At 41.7% G+C, this 20,761-nt stretch overlaps 1 protein-coding gene across 5 annotated transcripts in view; it reads right to left on the bottom strand.

The window, feature by feature from the left end:
* The window catches only part of ckap5 (cytoskeleton associated protein 5), a 33,535-nt gene extending 14,192 nt beyond the window's left edge, over positions 1 to 19,343 (bottom strand). For 2 of the 5 annotated variants that reach the window (XM_087796583.1, XM_087796585.1), the window contains exons 1-27: positions 19,247 to 19,343; positions 15,590 to 15,693; positions 15,241 to 15,434; positions 13,734 to 13,940; positions 12,367 to 12,538; positions 12,157 to 12,289; positions 11,194 to 11,297; positions 9,718 to 9,831; positions 9,553 to 9,657; positions 9,385 to 9,474; positions 9,141 to 9,305; positions 8,562 to 8,690; positions 8,342 to 8,497; positions 8,157 to 8,255; positions 7,986 to 8,096; positions 6,614 to 6,706; positions 6,364 to 6,549; positions 5,043 to 5,137; positions 4,792 to 4,975; positions 4,202 to 4,338; positions 3,125 to 3,299; positions 2,934 to 3,047; positions 2,494 to 2,622; positions 2,225 to 2,419; positions 2,045 to 2,165; positions 1,848 to 1,930; positions 216 to 320 (exon numbers count right to left, since the gene is read on the bottom strand). In XM_087796583.1, the coding sequence (XP_087652709.1) occupies positions 216 to 320; positions 1,848 to 1,930; positions 2,045 to 2,165; positions 2,225 to 2,419; positions 2,494 to 2,622; positions 2,934 to 3,047; positions 3,125 to 3,299; positions 4,202 to 4,338; positions 4,792 to 4,975; positions 5,043 to 5,137; positions 6,364 to 6,549; positions 6,614 to 6,706; positions 7,986 to 8,096; positions 8,157 to 8,255; positions 8,342 to 8,497; positions 8,562 to 8,690; positions 9,141 to 9,305; positions 9,385 to 9,474; positions 9,553 to 9,657; positions 9,718 to 9,831; positions 11,194 to 11,297; positions 12,157 to 12,289; positions 12,367 to 12,538; positions 13,734 to 13,940; positions 15,241 to 15,434; positions 15,590 to 15,646 (3,453 nt within the window). In that variant the 5' untranslated portion in view covers positions 15,647 to 15,693; positions 19,247 to 19,343. The remainder of the gene's footprint in view (positions 1 to 215; positions 321 to 1,847; positions 1,931 to 2,044; positions 2,166 to 2,224; positions 2,420 to 2,493; positions 2,623 to 2,933; positions 3,048 to 3,124; positions 3,300 to 4,201; positions 4,339 to 4,791; positions 4,976 to 5,042; positions 5,138 to 6,363; positions 6,550 to 6,613; positions 6,707 to 7,985; positions 8,097 to 8,156; positions 8,256 to 8,341; positions 8,498 to 8,561; positions 8,691 to 9,140; positions 9,306 to 9,384; positions 9,475 to 9,552; positions 9,658 to 9,717; positions 9,832 to 11,193; positions 11,298 to 12,156; positions 12,290 to 12,366; positions 12,539 to 13,733; positions 13,941 to 15,240; positions 15,435 to 15,589; positions 15,694 to 19,246) is intronic. The other 3 variants (XM_087796587.1, XM_087796588.1, XM_087796584.1) reach the window with 2 other exon arrangements.
* Positions 19,344 to 20,761: the final 1,418 nt, after the last annotated feature.

The following is a 20,761-nucleotide window of genomic DNA, read 5'->3' as shown; positions in this document are numbered from 1 at the left end:
ACGGACACACGGGTGGAGAAGAGGTTAAACAGAAACGACACACATGCAGTGAAGTGCTCGGAAAGTCGGAGACACTTCAGGCAGGTGTGTGTGTGGGGGGGGGGGGGTGTGGGGGGTCAGACTCCTCCTGATAGGACAGCATTAGTGGGGACAGGGACAGCACCAGAGCCCAGTGGACTCAAACACTTGTTAGCCTCGCACACGCAAGACTTCACCTGTTGACCGCCAGCAGCCGCCTTTCCTTTGCCGGAAGGCTTTTTACTAGCGTTACTGTCCTTGTCCTTGGTGGGTGGGGGAGGGTCTTCGGGTGGGGAGGGGGGCTGAGTGGACACAAGAACCACATCACGTTCAAATGAAGAGACGAGCGGGGACGAGGCACAGACGAGTCAAACGGATAAACATGACGGTGGCTGTGAGCGAGACCGAGAACAATCTGCAGGTTGAAGGAGATCAGAATTTGGTGTGTAAGAAAATATCGATACACTTATAAAAACTGATGCAGTGTTAAGTATCGAAGAAAATATTCTGTCGGTACCATAATCAATATTTAATGCTGCATCAGTTTCATAAGTGTTTTTTTTTATTTGCTTTAAAATTCTAAAGATTTATTGTTCCTTCATGGCTTATATTTCAATAAAGTTAAAGTTGTGTTTTGAATTTACAATAAACATCCTAATGTCCATGATGTTTATTTTTGTGAAATCCTGCAAGATTCCAAAGATGAGACTGAGAACGAGAGGATACAGTCGACTTCAGCAGCTTTTAAAGAGTCATGTGGTCTGTAATTTCTGCAACACCAGAGTCAATCACTCGACAATACTACACATATATACTTGTTACTACACTATCACAACACCAGAGTCAAGTACTGGACAATACTACACATATATACTTGTTACTACACAATCACAACACCAGAGTCAAGTACTGGACAATACTACACATATATACTTGTTACTACACTATCACAACACCAGAGTCAAGTACTGGACAATACTACACATATATACTTGTTACTACACTATCACAACACCAGAGTCAAGTACTGGACAATACTACACATATATACTTGTTACTACACAATCACAACACCAGAGTCAAGTACTGGACAATACTACACATATATACTTGTTACTACACTATCACAACACCAGAGTCAAGTACTGGACAATACTACACATATATACTTGTTACTACACCATCACAACACCAGAGTCAAGTACTGGACAATACTACACATATATACTTGTTACTACAATATCACAACACCAGAGTCAAGTACTGGACAATACTACACATATATACTTGTTACTACACTATCACAACACCAGAGTCAAGTACTGGACAATACTACACATATATACTTGTTACTACACTATCACTACACCAGAGTCAAGTACTGGACAATACTACACATGTATACTTGTTACTACACTATCACAACACCAGAGTCAAGTACTGGACAATACTACACATATATACTTGGTACTACATTATCACTACACCAGAGTCAAGTACTGGACAATACTACACATATATACTTGTTACTACACTATCACTACACCAGAGTCAAGTACTGGACAATACTACACATATATACTTGTTACTACACTATCACTACACCAGAGTCAAGTACTGGACAATACTACACATATATACTTGTTACTACACTATCACTACACCAGAGTCAAGTACTGGACAATACTACACATAACCACAAACTCCTACAGCTTGGTTTCAACAACAATCTGTTAAAAGCAGAGCTAGAAGAATGTTTAAAGAATGTAGCGACTGTTCCAAGTTCTAAACATCATCAATATTTTTGCTCAACAGGAACTGGTACAAACCTTCTTAACAGCGGTTCCTCCTCGCACCTTCTTGGCTTCAGGCCGACTGTCCACCGTGTCGTCGATGGGTGGAGATCTGGAGGCTGCAGGAGAAACATGTGACGTTCAAGGTTAACAATACGTTGCTCATAAACAACAAAAACAATTAACAAGAACATTTTTAAAAAGTCTCAAAGTAACAAAGTTGGTCTACAGACCTGAGGGAGCTCTGCTGGTCTCGGCGGACTTCCCTCCAGTTTTGGCGGGAGCGGCAGGCTTGGCCGGCATCACGGCTCTGGCCTTCTCCAACATGCCGAGCACCTGATCCTTGGACGCCGGCTGCAGAGATGAACACGATCAACGAGCTGCGACTCCAAAGTTAGTTCGAGCGTTCGCACCTTCAGTTTGCCCGTGGCCTTGTTCATCTTGTCGTAGCCGAGGTGCATCATGAACAGGGGGAGAGCGTCCTGGGCCTTCTTCCTCACGTCTCCGTTTCTGTCCTCCAGGCAGGTGAAGAGGTTGGGGACGCACAACATGAGGTCTTGGGGTACGGCCCTCATCGTAGGCAACTTTTCTGCCAGCCAGCCCAAGAGCTGAGGGACAAGGAAACCATCAGTCCAGTGTATCGCACCTCAGTCAAAGATCCGCTCAGAGCGTCGGAACGTACCTCCTGACGGAGGAAGGGATTTTCCCTTTTCAGCTCGTCGGCCAGGTCCTCCCCCTCGAGCCAGTCCTTCATCCCGGTCTGCTCCACCCAGGCCTGTAGTGTTGCCATGGCAGCCGCTCGTACATTCGTCTGCACAGAGGAGACCGTTGAAGCATTTAAATATTCAAATAGAGATATCTATATCTATATATATATATAGATATATATATCCAATAAAATACATTTTATTAAACACAGAGTGTCTATTTGGGAAATAAGTTACATTTTGAAAATTAAAACTATAAAATAAAAGTTAAATTAAATGTAACCAATTCATTCTTTCAATATAGAAATAATTGAATTCAATTATTCAAAAAGAAAAGTAACTTAAAAAAGAAAATCAACATTACAAATGTTAGATTAAACCAATAATGCCGAGAGCAGTAACAGAGCTTCAGTACTTTGCTGTCGCCCAGCACGGTGATGACCGGGATGCCGAGTGCCTTCACGTGCTGCTTCAGTCCTGGTCCCATCGCAGTGGCCAGCTGCTGCAGGATGGTCAGACTCTGCTGCACCTGCACATACATCATCTGTTAAACATCTCCAGAGGGACAGAAGAAACACTGGTTCGAAGAGGTTCAAGGACACTGACCAGGATCTTGTTGGAGTCAGAGAGCCGGGATTTAAGGGCGAGCGGCAAATCTCCGATGCTGGACGTTATGAACTTGGCCTCGGAGATGATGGCGGCCACCTCGTCCAGACCCTCCTTCCTGATCTTCCAGTTCTTGTCGCCGACCTTGGACACCAGGTCTGATGTGATTTTGTCACTGAGGGCACAGAGATGCAGTTTAGTCGAGGCGACTTGACCTCATGACCTTTACCCTCAAACAGAATTTTGTGTCCAGAGAGTGACGAGACGTCATCAGTACACCTAGTCACATTGTTCTTTTTTTTTTCTCTTCACATTTGACTATTATATTCTGTTAATGAAAGTACATTTACAACTTTAATGACACTACATGCTCACAGAAAACATTTTTTGTTAAGGTCGAGATGATTGGATCAGCTCGCCCACAATTTAGAAAACCAATTAATAGGTCAATTTCTTCGCCCTAAGCTTTGAGTCAGAGCACTAAAAGATTTTATTAGATCAGTCAGCTGTCAACTAAAACTAACTTGATTAAACTAACCAAACAGTGTTAAGAGAGGCCGTCATAAGATAATGAATAATAAGTCATTCATACTCTGCAAATGTTTTATTTTGAAAATTTACCTCAATTTTTTTCTTTTACTCATTTCCTGCCTGAACCAGCCAATCGAAGTGAAATGACATAATGATCAATTCTTTAATACATTTTTAAAATGTTCTCATTCGACGCTCAAGTGGATTTACATTAGTTCCATTTTTCCAGGCGGTGGAAATAATGCTGTTCTGCCTTTTTTTGTTGAGTCTCTTCATGACGCAGGTCTGCAGATTTGTAAAGTTAATTATGAAAGTTAAATTCTTTTGTGTCACCGCCACGTCGCCCTTTTAGGGAATAGAGTGAAATGACTTTCTTAGGCAAATCATATTAAATCAGAGACTTTGACCTGAAGTTAATTCAACTTTTTTTTTTGTTATAGAAAAGTCATTAAGAAGAGCTCGACAGAAGAACATGTCGCTCCAGTGACTGTCCAGGTTCTCAAACATAAAACTAACTCAGCATCAAAATTAACAAGCGTCACAGACCTGATGTCTGTTCTGGGCAGGAGGTCCATGATGTCGTGTCCTCCTCCGTCCTCTTCCTGCTCGTCTCCGTCGTCGGCCTCATCTTCAGCGGCGGACTTCTTGGACCTGAAGGCGGCCGGAGGAGACTGACCCTGCATCTGATGACCGGGATACAGTGTTACAAGCAGGGATGAGAGAACATCGACACTGGTATATAGCAATGTTTTTATGATGCAGTAACAATTAAAACGGTACTTTGATTGTTTCAATCTTTTTTTTTCTTCAAATCACTTTTTTAATCATAGATCTTTTAAGGATTGAATTACAATCAAATGTGTTTAACTTAAAAACATGTTGTTTTTTTATTTAGTTTAGTTACATACAAATATTTAAAGCAATTACTGCCATCTAGCGGTCAGAAGTTTCATTTCAACACAAATGAACAGTCAATATGCGCCCCACAGCTTAAGAAACAATCATTCCCGCAAGAATGACTGAGGACGAGAGGATACAGTGACTCCAGCAGCTTTTAACGCTGATGTTTGGACATATTTTGGTTTTAAAACAAAGGAAAACCGTTACGACTTGGCTGAGACAGCAGACGTTCGTACCTTCTCGAACTCCGCGTCGATCTGAGACAGCAGCGCCGGCTTCTCGTCCTCGAAGAACATGCGAAGAGGCGCGCCCATGTACAGGTACATGACGCCGAGCAGGGCGATGGCGGCCGTGCGCACAGCCGGGTTGGTGGCGGCCAGCGCCGTCTTCACGTTGTTGATGAACGCCTTCACGTTGATGCTGCAGCACAAACAGACGTCACACACACAACTTCCACAGTCGAGCCGTGAGGTGAAGGTCGCGTTACCCAGCGAAGCCGAACTCCTTCATGGCGTTCGACAGCCAGTTGAGACTCTCCGCCTGGTTCTTTGGGTTCTTTTGTGCAAATGCCAGAGACACCACCTGAAACGAAGGAGGATAATCTCACCATGTGCACCAAAAAATGTATCTTTCAAATTAAAAAAAGATATTAATAAGATTAAAATCTGATTTTCTCTGAAAAATGATCTGATCCTGCCTTACACCCCAGCTCGGGCTCTGAGGTCTGTGGATCAGAATCTACTGATGGTTCGTGAACACGGTTCAGGACCAGAGGAGAGAAATCCTTCCAGACTGTTGCTCCTAAGCTTTGGAACCATCTCTGTGTTTGATGATCTACTGACTCCTTCAAGAAACATCTTAAGACGTTTTTATTTAAGGTAAGGTAAGGTAAAACTTTATTGATCCCTCAGGAGGTCTCCTTCGGGAAATTGTTTTGGGAAGTTGTTGGGAAATTTGTTCAGGCTTTTCCTTGATTTTCTGGAACTCCTGTTGTGTTATCAGTTTTATCTTGACCTTTAAAGTATATACTTTATTGAATATTGTTTTGATTGTTTAAGCGCTTTGTGACCCTGGTCTGGAAAAGCGCTATATAAATAAAAATTACTTTCTAAAAAAGGATTCATGTTGTTAAGACAATTGAGTGAGAAATTGAGAACATCCCAAGAAGTGGGAGTATTTTTTGACGTCATCCTGATTGGTCGATATTTCTCATGCAATTGAACGATCAAAATTTACTCAAAGATCCTTTTTTTTTTAAACACACAGTGAAAGGAATTTAGAACTTTTAGTCATTACTTGTTTACTCGTCAAGTAGACGAGTTAGACTGGAAGAAACATGTCAATCACAGGATTGCCATCGTGCTTTAAATAGTGCAGGAATTTATTTGTTAACTTAACACGAAACAATGTATATGTACAACTGAATGGTGTTCACTCTTGTAAGCAAATGAACAAGACAGAAAACAAACAAACTTATTTTAATTTGAAACCTTTGCACAAACAAAGATGAGTTGCACGTCAGACGACAAAGAAGTCACCTGTCCCCACACACACTCTCACACTCTCACACTCTCACACTCTCACACTCTCACACTCTCACACTCTCACACTCTCACACTCTCACACTCTCACACTCTCACACTCTCACACTCTCACACTCTCACACTCTCACACACTCACACACTCACACACTCACACACTCACACACTCACACACTCACACACTCACACACTCACACACTCACACACTCACACACTCACACACTCACACACTCACACACTCACACACTCACACACTCACACACTCACCTGTTCAGCAGTCCAGGGCAGAGAGCAGGCTTCTCCGATGGCCGTCAGCCCTTCCTTGGCGTTTCCGCCGCACTTGACGTCGCCGACTTTATCCACCAGTCCGTCCAGCACCACGGAGGCGGACGTTCTTGAGAAGTTTCCCCGCTGAGCGACCAGAGCCACCACGTGCAGCTTCATCTGCATCACCTGCCACACAGCAGCGACGACGTCACTCAAGGCGCCTGAAGACCAGGATGTAACGACTGCTCACCTGGAAGTTGGTTTCCTTCCAGCCTGGCTTCTTGGCCAACATCCGAACCAAGGCCTGGCACGGCATCACAGACTTGTCCATGGTCTCTACAGACTGGGAGAGACACACAATGGTTTTATCCAGTCTGTTAGCGCCGTTTTACAGGCATTGCTACGAAAAAACAAGTATTAGTCTAAATGTTTCAAAAGGTTTGCTCTATAGTCCAGAAATTATGATACATTTAATGTTATTTGAAAGGACAAAAAGGTGACGCTTTAAAGAAAAGAAGTAAAATGATCGGAAGTCAAGTTGTGGGGGCAGCAGCCGGAGTGAAGAGGTCCATGCTTTCCTCAGAAACCTCTTCTGGGAGAAGACCCTGGTGTCCTCAGATCAAGGAGAAGACATAGTCTCTCAAACATGTCCTGAGTCTGCCTAGAGATCTCCACCCAGTTGGACTAGCCGAGAACACCTCGCAAGGGAGGCCCTGAGGACTCATCAGATAAAGATGGCTAAGCCACCTTAACTGGTCTCTCCAGGTGGAGGAGCAGGTGTTCCACCCTGAGCCCCTTTTTGAATGACTGAGCTGCTCATCATAAAAGACAAGTAAAAATCTTGTTTCCCATCGTCGCTCTTGATGTTTGGGTCACAAAGCTGGAGACCATAGATTAGAGTAGAAACATAGATGGTGTATTGAGCTTTTGTCTTAGCTCTTTTTTAACCACGACAGCTGGGAGATACAGAGACCTCACCACTGAAGATGGTACTAATCCATCTTCCAATCGCCCTTTTCCTACTTAGCACCATGGAGAGCATCGGTCCAGAGTCGCCCACAGCGTCACATAAAGTAGTAGAAAAGTTCCTGAGGTCACCAAATCAAAGACTCGCTTTACTTCATCACCATTTCTGAATTTAAACTGTAATAAATAAAAATGAAGTTGTTTGCCGTCATACTTTAACTGCATTAGTGATCATGTGGAAGTATTTCTGACTTCATTAGGGCCACAAATGCAGTCAATGGGGAGCATGAGGCTTCCAAATGTAATTTAAATGTAAAGCCATTTTTATTGGATTAAAAAGAAACAATTAAAAGATTTTAATATTTTTCAAATTAATGGTTTTTACTTTTCACACATGTATTTTTTAAATGATTGGAATTAAAATATCTATTTTGTAACTTAAATATTTGATAAATTGTAGCCCTTTATATTCAATGTAAAAATGTTAAATATAATATTGAATATTAAAATAAAACATTGAATTTAAAATTAAAGAATAATAATTTGAATGTCAATCCGTGTAAAAAAAAAAAAAGTAAATAAATCATTCAACCAACACCCACGGACTGACCTGGGCAGTCGCCCCACAACCTCAAAGTCATTTTTAAGGACATTACCCTCTGGAATTCCTCCATACTGGCCAGTCGTTCCTTCCAGTTGGAAGAGTCCATCTGCTGTAGACAGGAAGCAGGAAGTACTCCGGCTGCCAGGTCTTCACTGGCCTCCACCTGAAGACACAGACGATGAGTTCCACCCCCGAACAAGACGCTCCGTCCATCCAGACTCACCGTCAGTTCACTCTCGGCAACATCCTTGTTGTCCGCAGACTTCTTGCCCTTTCCCCCGGCGGCTGCAGCAGGTTTGCCTCTCTTGGGTGGACCTGTCGCCTGCAGGAGTTTGTTTTTTTTAACACTTTTACACTGAAGCAGTCAAACAATCGTCCACGAGGATCTCGTCTGTTGCGTTCCGGTACCTTCGCTGGAGCAGACGCCTGAGGTTTCTTGGTCGGGGCAGAAGATTTGGGAGGCGCCTCAGCAACAGGCGCAACTTTGGCGGTCGGCTTTTTGTCTCCTCCGCCCGCAGCCTTCTTCCCTCCAGGGAGATCAACCTTGTCAGCGGACTCCTTGATCTGAGGGGGGGTCGAGAGGGGTCAGCGGAGGCCAGTGTTAAAAGGTTGTGTGTGGGGACCTCACCCTGTCCAGCTTGAGTTTATCCAGATCGCTCAGGAAAGGATTGACGGCTTTCTCTCCGACCACCTTCATGGCCGTGCCCAGGGCTTCGAACGCTGCATCGCGCACCTCTGGAGCAGAGTCGTTCACTTGCTGGTGGACACCAAGACAGAGAAGAGTCCTTTAAACAGCTGCATGTAGTCTTGTTTTGGTTTTTTTAATAGTAACTCTGAATAGAATTTTATTTGATCGTCTGTGCGCCGCATGATCGACCACAAATATTTAATTTATTTTATTGATTTTTGAGTTATTGGACTTAGAATATCAACTTCCATGCTAAAATAAAATCCATTCATTTTATAAACAATATTGATTTTTATTTTTTAATTATTTATATTTAAAAAACAAATTGAATTCATCATTTTTACATTGAAAGATTAAGTTATTTAACTACTCTAAATAAATATTTATTTTTAAGCAATTAAGAAATTAAAAAAAGGGTTAATATTTAACATACAACACTCAGTATTGTGACGGCACTGATGTTCTACCAACACTGTCAACATCAACAGTCTTTGAACCTGGAGGCCACAGGGAGCTCACCTTGATCAGAGCCGCACACAGGGGCTTGAGGACACTCTTGGGCAGCGTGGTCTGGGTGCAGCTTCTGAAGCAGCGGGCCAGGAACAGAGACGCCTGCTGCTTGATGGACGGGTTCTTGTTGTCCATCACGGCCAGGACGTCCTCGGACAGGTTCTGCAGTGTGGTCTGGACGGTTGAGGAGAACATTCGTGATGAGTCTCCGGTGGAGTCACTTCAAGTCCATGAAGCCGTCGAGTCGACTCACCGTGTGAAACATGGCATCGATGGCTTCTTGCAGGGCCTGAACCACCTGAGGCTTCTTCTCCTTAAACTTCTCCAGAACGGTGGGAACCACCTGAGAGGACGACGACAGGTGAAGATACAAATCGCACTGTCCCAGCTAGCCAGGGCTTTGATGCAACACTCTGCTCACCAGCCCCGCATACGATCCAAACTTCTTCCTGAGCCCGGACGCGAGTGCAGCTAAACACTTTGCCGCCAGAGTCACCAGCATCACGTTGGTGTCTTTGCCGACAACCTGCGACACAAGCGGGTTGTTAACAAGCAGCTCGGACTCACTTCCTCTCCTGGTGTTTACCTTCTTCAGGGCTCTGACCAGATCCCCGTAGTCTCCGTTCTCCAGCTTGGGGTTCTTGGTGAGGGTCTCAACAGCCTCCAGCGCCTCCTTCCTCTCCTGCCATTTCTTTGCTTCCTGCAGACACAGCAGTGGTCAGTAGGTTGTAAGAAAGATACGCTTGAATATTGTGAGGCTTTTTTCCCCAAGATATTGTAACAATATTCAACAAATGATATTTAAAAATAAAAATAAAAACTAGTTATGTTTTAAGCGCAATATTTATTTACAATTAACATGCAAGGCTTTGGTTCATTTTTGTGTTACAATTATAATCCCAGTCCACTAGATGGCAGTAGTCATTACACCCTCTGCAGCTAAAGTAAATGAATTCCTGCGAGATCCTGCCGATGACCAATCCTCGTTACTACACTATCACAACACCAGAGTCTAATACTCGACAATACTACACATATATCCTTGTTACTACAGTATCACAACACCAGAGTCTAATACTCGACAATACTACACATATATCCTCGTTACTACAGTATCACAACACCAGAGTCTAATACTCGACAATACTACACATATATCCTTGTTACTACAGTATCACAACACCAGAGTCTAATACTCGACAATACTACACATATATCCTCGTTACTACAGTATCACAACACCAGAGTCTAATACTCGACAATACTACACATATATCCTCGTTACTACACCATCACAACACCAGAGTCTAATACTCGACAATACTACACATATATCCTTGTTACTACAGTATCACAACACCAGAGTCTAATACTCGACAATACTACACATATATCCTTGTTACTACAGTATCACAACACTAGAGTCTAATACTCGACAATACTACACATATATCCTTGTTACTACAGTATCACAACACCAGAGTCTAATACTCGACAATACTACACATATATCCTCGTTACTACACTATCACAACACCAGAGTCTAATACTGGACAATACTACACATATATCCTTGTTACTACACTATCACAACACCAGAATCTAATACTGGACAATACTACACATATATCCTTGTTACTACAGTATCACAACACTAGAGTCTAATACTCGACAATACTACACATATATGCTCGTTACTACACTATCACAACACCAGAGTCTAATACTCGACAATACTACACATATATCCTTGTTACTACACTATCACAACACCAGAGTCTAATACTCGACAATACTACACATATATCCTTGTTACTACAGTATCACAACACTAGAGTCAAGTACTGGACAATACTACACCTATATACTTGTTACTACACTATCACAACACCAGAGTCTAATACTCGACAATACTCCACATATATACTTGTTACTACAGTATCACAATATAACGTATCGTTGACACTGTATCGTGATACGTGTCCAACACCAGATGATGCCAATACACAGCCCTATTCCTCAGTGGAGCGTCATAAACAAGTGTCAGGTTCTGGTCACTCACTATCTTGTCGTAGAAATCTTTGGGCAGCTTGGAGAGGATCTCCACTGGTTCCAGCAGCTCATAAGGATCCACTGCCACAGCCACTTCCTCCTCATCGTCGTCTCCTGAAAACATGGTAGAAGGTTTAGGTCGTCGGGAGGAGCAACTGTCAACATCACAGCATCACTTCCCTTTCCCCGAATGTGTGGGGTCACCCCGAAACCTGCCCTCGGATCGCTCAACACAGTGAAATGAGCACAGCCGACATTATCTTACGTCACCAAAGGGACTCGCACCAAAAAGCTCCCGGGAAAATGGAGCTAATGCAAATCCACCAGAGGACCAGCATGGAAAGCAGGAGGCACCATTTTGTGTGAGATTCATGATTATTCCATTTAATGTGCTTTGTGATGCTGCAACAATGTGTGGTTCAGGCGGGAAACGGGTGATAAAGTATTTAAATTAAATTATTCACCGACATCAAAACACTTTTCATTAATCAGAATTATCAGAATACTCCTTAACTGGCACATGTGCACCAAGGTGTCCCACCATGAGAGGGTCTCGCTTTACTTATGCTACAACATTTCATCATTTTAATCCAAACATCTTCAAAAAGATCAAATTAACCATTTTAATTGACAGCTGGGTATTCCAATGAAATATTTGAGTACTCTGTAGTGTCAATAAAGTTCTAAATGTACTTATATTAACAGAATATAATATACATGCTATATTTGACAAGAATAATGCGACTAAACTGATGTCGCACATTGAGATACCAGTTCCGGGTCGAGTCATAAAAAGCTCTACGTTGACTTCACATGTCAATCAGGGGCTTGTTGTTGTGAAGGACCAGACTCGTACCAGAAGCTTCAGATCCAGAGTAGATTTGAATATTTCCCTAAACACTTCCAAACATTTCAATAACAAATGAGTTGATGCTGAATTAGAAACGAGTGCAGGAGAGCAACAGCGTCGTACCGTCACACTGGTCGTCTCCTTGTGCCTGCTGCTGCTGAAACTTGGCCTTCAAGTCCTGCTGCGAGCGCAGGAAGCGGCTCTGCTTGGGAGGCGAGGAGGGCAGCTTGACCCACTCCTCCTCGAGCTCCTTCAGCTGTGGGCGACAAGCCATCAACGTTTGAGTGATGCAGGTGAGATGAAGCGGCGAGATGACGGATCGAACCGCCTCACCTGCAGAGCGTTGATGCCCTGCAGCGGAGCTCTCAGGGCGTCCCGGATCCATCTGTAGATCTCTACGGCCAGTTGCTTGGCCTCGTCCCTCACGGCCTTCTCTCGGGACTCAAACTGTTTGGTGAGAACCTTCACCACGGGTTTCAACGTCACGATCTTGGAGCCAAACTCACTGTGGGCGCAAACAAAAGGTAGGATGTTCATCACAGCGACTGGACTGACACAGAAAAAGCGAACATTCACACATTTGTCTCATGAACTGCTGGATTGATTGTCAAACATTCTCAATCCGGATGGAGACGATATGAAAGTCACTTCCGTCTGAGCTCGAACAGTTCAGTCCAACTGACACAAGGACACAGTGGTTCTTAAAGTTGCAAGTTTGGAGGAAACTGGGGCAAACAAAGACAAAAATACTTTTGGTACAACCAGCAAAACACAGAAAGGACAAATCTTTGTCTCTGAGGAGTCTTTGAACGCAGCACGGTTGTCTCAGTGTGTATGGTTTATTGAGACAATATTAGTTACAATACTTTAATGTATGCAAATGTATGCTAAATGAAGGGGAAACTTGATCGTCGGCCGTCACACGATTGGCTGAAACTTTGATCTTTTGGTGTCGTCTGGTGGCACCTTTATACCAACATTTAAATGTTATAATGTATTTGGAAGCCTACAAAAATGTTTGTATTTTTATTTTTTAAATAATAATAATAATCTTAATATATATAAAGAATTAAAATTAAAATGTTTAATAAAATAAAATAAATAAATAAATAAAATAAGTTAAAAAGAATTATTCAAAAGAAGCCAAATCCCACTATAAAGTATTAAAATTACTACATTAAAAAATAATAATAATAGTTAATAAAGAGGAGTTTGTATGTTTCCCCATATTATGTGGGTTTACTCCGGGCACTCCGGTTTCCTCCCACAGTCCAAAAACATACAGAGTTCGACTGAGAACTTGGGAAAATTGTCCATAGGCGTGAGTGTGTGTGTGAATGGTTGTCTATATTTGTGTGCCCTGTGACGGACTGGCGTCCTGTCCAGGGTGTCCCCTGCCTCTCGCCCAATTAAACTGGGATAGGCTCCAGTCTTCCGGCGACCCCCATAATGGATAAAGCGGTAGAAATTAATTAATTAATAATGAAAGAAAGAATAAAGTCAACATTGGAAATGTTGAATTCACCCATTAAAAATTCTGATGACACTTCCTTAGCAATGTGTGGTCGAGTCTTTGAAGGTGAAAAAAAGAATGTTCAGAAACTATTCAAGTAGATTTTGTCCGCTCTGATGAAAAAGTGGCATATTTTTCTTACAACGACACAGACATGCAAGGAATTTTACAGCCAATCTGAACTGACCTCAGAGCTTTCCTGAGCGTCTCCAGACAGGCCACCACAATCTTGGGGTTCTTGTTCTCCAGGCCTTTGAGCAGCTCGTCCTGCACCACCTCAGCCTTCTCGATCTCCACGTACATCAGGCAGATTTCCATGCCCAGCTCTTTGGCGCGAGCTTTGGGCTGGTTGAACACTTTGGAGACCACGCCGGAGACCACGTCTCCCGTCGTCCTGCGGGAAAATAAAAAGGTGGAAGTTCAGAGGATGAAAACTCTCAATCACGAGAAAGAATTGGAAACAATGAGGTCTTAGAAATCAATAGAAAGAAATGCAATGATGATCAAAGATATTTTTCTACTCATAGGACAAAGGGACACTTGCTCTCCCGCAGGTAACAAAGAGCATTTAACAATTGCTACCGTAGCTGTTAATGTCTTAATGAACTCCATTAGTAATTGATTAAATAAACCATCATTGTGCAGACGTTCGTTTCAGCAAGAGGCGGACAGACGAGGTTAATTGACAATTCAACGTTATACAAATGAGGTCTTCACAATTTAGTGTGGCTTAGTTAGACAGCGTTAAAAAAAATACTTGTCTGGAGATAATTTGATTTAGACAACAGTTGTATTGACATTTCCCCGCATAGCGTAACTGTTTTAATGGATCTTTTTCTGCCTTTTATGACTTGTGTGTGCGTGCGTCAAAAATAAAGAAATTTGATTTGTTTATTTACAATTATTTAGTGTTTGTTAATCATTACGTCCTCCACAGCTAAAGGAGGAAGGAAATCCCGCAATATCCGGACGATGACCGTGGACGAGAGGATACAGTCGACTCCAGCAGCTTTTAAAAGCTGATGTTTCGAGATTTAGAGGTTTTCAGTTCCATTGATTCAAAGTAAGTAATATTTATTACATATTTATATTTATTACATATTTATTATTATAAAGGGGAGTTAAACAACCAGATGTCACTAAAATGCATTACCCCCCTAAAAAGATTAAAGCATAAAAATCGTATTGAAATAGATATCGTACCGAATCACATCGTAGAATTAGTGTATAGTTTAATGAAGACAATAGTAAGATGTTTAAGGGACTGTCCACCAATGAATGAAGAGTGAAAAAAGATTAGTTTGTTACACGTCCTTATTTAAACTGCGATACTAAAGAGTACATCTAAAAAAAACTCCCTCTATCTTACAACTAAATAGTATTTTTAAATATATTTTTAAATATTATATTAATACTTTTTAGATGTCCCTAACCGCAACACTGACGGAAAATAAATTAATTTATATTTTTATCGTTTTCATGTTAGTTTGAATCAAATTATTTTCCGTTTTCATCTGCATACTTTGATATTAATCTACAAAATCTAAAATATTTGCAGCCAATGAAGTGCTTATAAGACCCGATAGTCACACTTTCAAAAAAAGTAAACCAAGAGCAAAGATCGTTGAGCGACTTCTGCGCCGTCACCTCCGGCCAGAATGCCGACGTTCACCGGTTCAAAAAGCGCGACTCACCTTCCGGCGACGTGAGCGTTCTCCACGAAGGCGAGCGCCGCCTCCAGGCCCTTCAGCTGAGCCACGACATTCGACTCTGTGACGAACTTCTTCACCAGCCCGAGGTACTTCCCCCACTCTGGACTCTTCTCATCTCCTATCCTGTTGAACAGCTTCAGTGCTTCTTCATAGCCATTCAGACGGGCTTTCCAAACCTGGATGACAGGGCATGAATGGAGAACAGGAGTGTTAATATCTTAAGGAATTCAGACCGTCTCGCAGGGTGCTCGCAGGAACATGGCAAGTTGGGACATAATCCAATTATTATTGACTACAAGTGGGAAATCGAAAAGTTTGAACAAACGCTGACCTTGTGTTCACACTTCTGGTCGATGGGAAGCTTCATCCACTCGCTGTCGTCCCCCATGGTGACCACTCAGGGATGTGGGGGGGCTGCCCCGACAACGTATTCACCTGCAAAAGAAAGATGACTGTAAGAGATGCATAGAAAAAGGACAATCGTGTGATTTCTCCATTGTTCCTATAAACGTTTTATGATATTAAGCATCAGTCGGATTACAAGCGACCAGAAGCAAGAGTTTTTTTTGTTTTATATATGAAGGACCCATATTCCAATGAAGGTAGTTTGAGTTTCTTGCCGAGCGTCGAAAGGAAGAAACTGCACGAATGCTCCTACCCAGTTGCAAAACAAATAGACTCAGGGACTCATTCATTCCTCGGGCTATTAAATTGTAAAATTCTGAGTTCGGGGGCAGGAGTGGAGTGAAAGTATCTGGATGTTCTGTTCTATGTTAGTCTTTGTATCCTTTGTCTTTGTTGTTTTTCTTTGCCCTATGTTCTTTGTCTTTATCTTTAGACTTAGATTGTGTCATCTTGTTCTTTCTCTTTATGTTCTTCTTCTTATTTTATTTTGTATGTATTATTTTTTATTGTTTATGAAAAATTGCTGGCTACCGGAAAAAAACAATTTCATCATATCAATAAAGTTTTACCTACCTACCTACAGTGATCAGATCCAGACTTACACCCCAGCTCAGGCTCTTAGGTCTGTGGATTTTTAACTTTTGTTAACACGTGGGTAGCTAAACTTGGCATCAAAAGACTTGGAATACTCTTAGGTACTGCGGAAGCATTTTGGTCGTTGACACAAAAGAACTGAAGTTAGAAACCCAGCCCTACAATGGTGTATAAAGTGCTTAATTATTGAATAAAAACCAAATGTCTCGTTACGGACGCTGAGCCAAATGAGACAAGATATTGAGTGTCATAGTATCATAGTTCCTTATGGTTTATATTTCACAGAGTATGTATATATATATAAAAAAAAAAGATTTACAATTACAGCCAATATTCACAGCAGTTTTTCTTTTTGTGTTGGAATTAAATTTCTGGCTTCTAGATGGCAGCAGTTATTACGACCTCTGCAGGTAGAGGAACAACAAAATCCCACGAAATCTGCAGCTTCTAACACTGATGTTGGGACATATTTTGGTTTCAAAATAAATGAAATCAGTTACAACTTCGTCAAGAGTCATGTGGTCTGTAAATTCCTCAGGCATTCCTACAATAGAAATCATTGTTGCAACATTATCACAATATAAAGCACTGCATATGAAATGACTTTACTTTTAATAACTAATTATAAGCTCAAGTATTTAGTTATGCAGTTGGAATAGAAAAAATATTGTTCAGCAACCTCTTACAGGGCCATGAAAAGTTTTAGATAACGATACCATCAGACAGCTCAACGGACTTTGTATTCACTTAAAAGTGTTCTCCGTCAAGATAAAAGGTGGCACAGACCTGCAGAAAAGTCACTTCTAGTAAAACAGAATATGCATTTTGGTTCATCCGTCTAGTTCAGCCAAGCGTTCAGAAAAATCAAGATTTCAAGCTTCGTATTATGTATTCGTAAAGATCTTCAGAAATCTCGAGTCATGTTCCCCTGCAAGCGCTTCACTCGAACGCTAGAGCATGTGCTCGTCTAATGCACGTTCAGGGAGGGTCCGAGGCTTCACATTACACATCGATCCATCTGGGCGGCTAAAACAAAGTGCATCCTGGCATGAAGATAAACATTGTTGGAGCATCAGGAAGAGAAACTGATCCACTGACCAGTTTAAACTTTTAAATTTCCTCTAGGTGGACGAGAGAAATCAAACTAATGAGATCACGCAATTTTTTTTACTTCTTCCATGTCCCCTGAAGGGCTCCGTAGTTTTCAGTTCTATCAAGTGTTTATAATTTATTTTTTTTACAATAAAACATGCTAGGACTGCACAATATATCGAAAAAAAATATTGATATTGCAATATTGGCATGTGCGATATGCATATCGAAAACATGTGCGATAATTTATCATTTTTCATTGTATTTTGACCAATCAGTGTCACGTTCTGTAAACTTGTCAATGTGTACTTATATGTCTCGTTATCGTTTACGTCTCATCTGACTGTGAGGCGCAGTTTGATAGGCTTGGTTGCTATGGCGACGCATCTTGTCGGTGCACTGACTTAGCTCAGGATATACACGGAAGTAATACTAACTTATGGTCAAACACTAGTGATCCAGTCACTCGTCTCTTTTAACTTCCTTTGTTAAAGCAACATATTGCATGAAGTTTTCATCTCGTCTCAGTTATTTTCAGCGTTTTTATAAGATCGTGAACTTCCAAACAAGTGTAAACCTGCTGTCTTTGCCGTATGCTAATAAGCTAAATTGTTATCAGGTGATTTATAAAGTGTCATGTGTGTGTGTACAAGGAGGTGGATTTATTATTGATTTGGTGATATCGCGATCCGCCGGCGGCTCCTCTCTGGTGTCGCTCAGTTTCGCTGGAAACCAATGCAAGTCCCGCATGACTGAGCGTTATAAGTGATATTTTTCACATAGTCTACCTTCCCCTACAGTACTTGCACGCGGACAGGTGAAAGAAAAAATATCGCACTAATATAAATATCGCAAATTAAAACACCAATATCGCACATATTTCCAACATGGTACAGCCCTAAAACATGCAAATAGCCACAGCATTTATTCTTTTTCTGTTTCCATTAAACTTCTGGTCGCCATATGACAGAAGTCATTACCAGCTTTAAGAACAATGCAACGCTGGGAGACCGTAGCGATTACTAAGGACGAGAGGATACAGTTGACTCCAGCAGCTTTTACAGCTGACGTTTAAGCAGTTTGATTTCAAAACAAATTAAAGCAGTTACAACTTCATCGAGATGTGGACTATAAATTCAGCAAGAGTCAAGTACTCGGACACCACTACACATATATCCTTGTTCATTACAGTATCGCAATAAATCGCAGTATATTGTATCGTATCGCCAGATTCTTGCCATTTCACAATCCTAATCCTGTGCTCACGTTAAGACTTTTGAAAAAACGCTATTTAGGACATAATAATGCCAATTTGGGGCCTTGTTTCTGAGCCACAATTTGAATGCCTTTCAAGAGTTTGTCCGGATCCTCGTGAACCCTGAAGGCGTCACGCGTCAACACCGGGTCAACACTTGAACGCAGCGTCTGACGTGCAGGAGACGAACAGCGTCTCAGTGAAAACCTTGACCCAGCATCAACCATCATTTATGCTCCATCAGTTTTATGAATGATCATCATAGTCCAAGAACCGGGGAGTGGTCAGCAACTTAACTAGCTTAACTAGAAGGGCTAACTTAGCACCGCGCTGTCAGTCGCACGTCCAAACCGCTCCAAGTCAAAACACAACCTTCCGTCCATTTTAGGATTTGTTTTGTGCTCTTCATGACTGACGAGGACAATTAAATACGCGATAAATAGCCTGGAAATGGTGTCCGCGGGCGTTGTTGTTAGCTAGCGAGCTCGTCTAGCATCCAGGCTACTAAGCTAACATTCATTCCGCGCCAACGTCGTCAGGCCTGACAACGCAGCAAACACCGACAGCCACGGCGGGAGGTTTTTATGAACGAATGGCGTCGTTTACCTGCCGCGAATGAATGTTTCTTTATCGCCGAAATACCTGTTATTGTCTGCGCGCTGGGGTGTGACGGCTGCCGTCCAGTAAGATGGAGGTAATAATAAGAGCACTGGCTCCCTCGAGCTTTATACAAGACACGTCAATGTGACCCAGCTTACAACAACCCACTTCCGGTTCAAAATAAAACCCAAAGTAAACCGTTCATTTTACAGTATTTAACATCGTTATGTTTCCTTAAAGCTACAATAATGATACACGCAAAACTCCAGAGACAAAACTTGACTTATTTTGTTTCGTTTTAGACACGATATAAAGATATATATTTTACAGAATGTGTCCTATTTCCGGTTTGATCAATGTGGTGACATCTAACTTGTTGCGAGGGCGGGGCGAGCTTTCGTTCTTATTCTTCCTACTTCACGTCAACTAATGCTTTATATTTACGCCATTTGCAACAACCGATATATCGCTGCAGAAGGACTACTGATGGCGCTAACCTTTATTTGCGATGCTATTTTAGACAGCATGTATTCAAGTGCGTACGTGGTGGACACTCCCGCTCTGATTGGTTCATTTAAAACTAAGCTACGCCCCGTGGATAGAATACCCGCTTGTGATTGGTGGATTCGGTGTCGGGCCTGTCATGAGCGCATTTGAAACTTCAACTGGTCGCTTCTAACATTTGAACTGTGGAGGAGTTATGCACGTGCCCTACAGAATTTATGTGATTCTGATTGATGATTTTAAGTATTCTGTAAACCTCAGCTTGTAAGCATTGTCTTCAGCGGAAGATATAAAACAAAACTAAAATGATTTTAGTTTTGTTTCTATTTTCAAGATGACAAATGTTAAAAATGTCTGAGAGTTTGAACATAGACACATGCACAACCATAAAGTTGACTTTGTTCTTCTCTTGAGTCATGGACATGAGGACACGATCACAGATTCTAGCAAGTGGTTAATCCTCCCCACTCTGTCTGGCTTCACAGACGTGGAGCAAAGCTGACCCTTCGAAAATTAAAGAAGACTTGTGGTGGATTGTAACAAAATGTGTATTGTAGGTGAACATTTAAAAACGACTAAAAGATTATTTATTAAAAGTAACATTTTAATTATACAAACTTTTATTGTGAACCAAAACGCATGTTACCAAATTCCATATTTAGTTTTTAAACCGTACGAACATAATGTGTTTAAAGCTAATAAAACCGAAATTGTTTGATCACAGTTGCTTTATTCTCTGAGGCCGAAAACAAGGAGCACAATCGGGCCCTAAAAACGTGTAAAGTTGTCACCTTTGACCGCTGCAACAAGAAAGAGGTTGATCATAAATGAATAACTTTCTTAATTAAGTTTACAGATAAAAAAAACATTTTGTTTGGTAATTTGGTTAGTGAATGATAATACTAAAAAAATTAATTGTCAAATTTCGAATAATCGTAATTTAACAGCGACACAGGAACTACCTCGTTGTCGTGTTGACGGGGGACACCTTATGACGGAACTCACAACATCCGGCTGTTTCCATAGATACACGGAGCTAAGCTAAGCTAGCTG

This window comes from Callionymus lyra, chromosome 8, assembly GCF_982586985.1.
Source record: "Callionymus lyra chromosome 8, fCalLyr1.hap1.1, whole genome shotgun sequence".
NCBI classification, from domain to species: Eukaryota; Metazoa; Chordata; class Actinopteri; order Syngnathiformes; family Callionymidae; genus Callionymus; species Callionymus lyra.
Note: the sequence above shows the minus strand (reverse complement) of the source record. Positions and strands in the feature narration are given on the sequence as shown.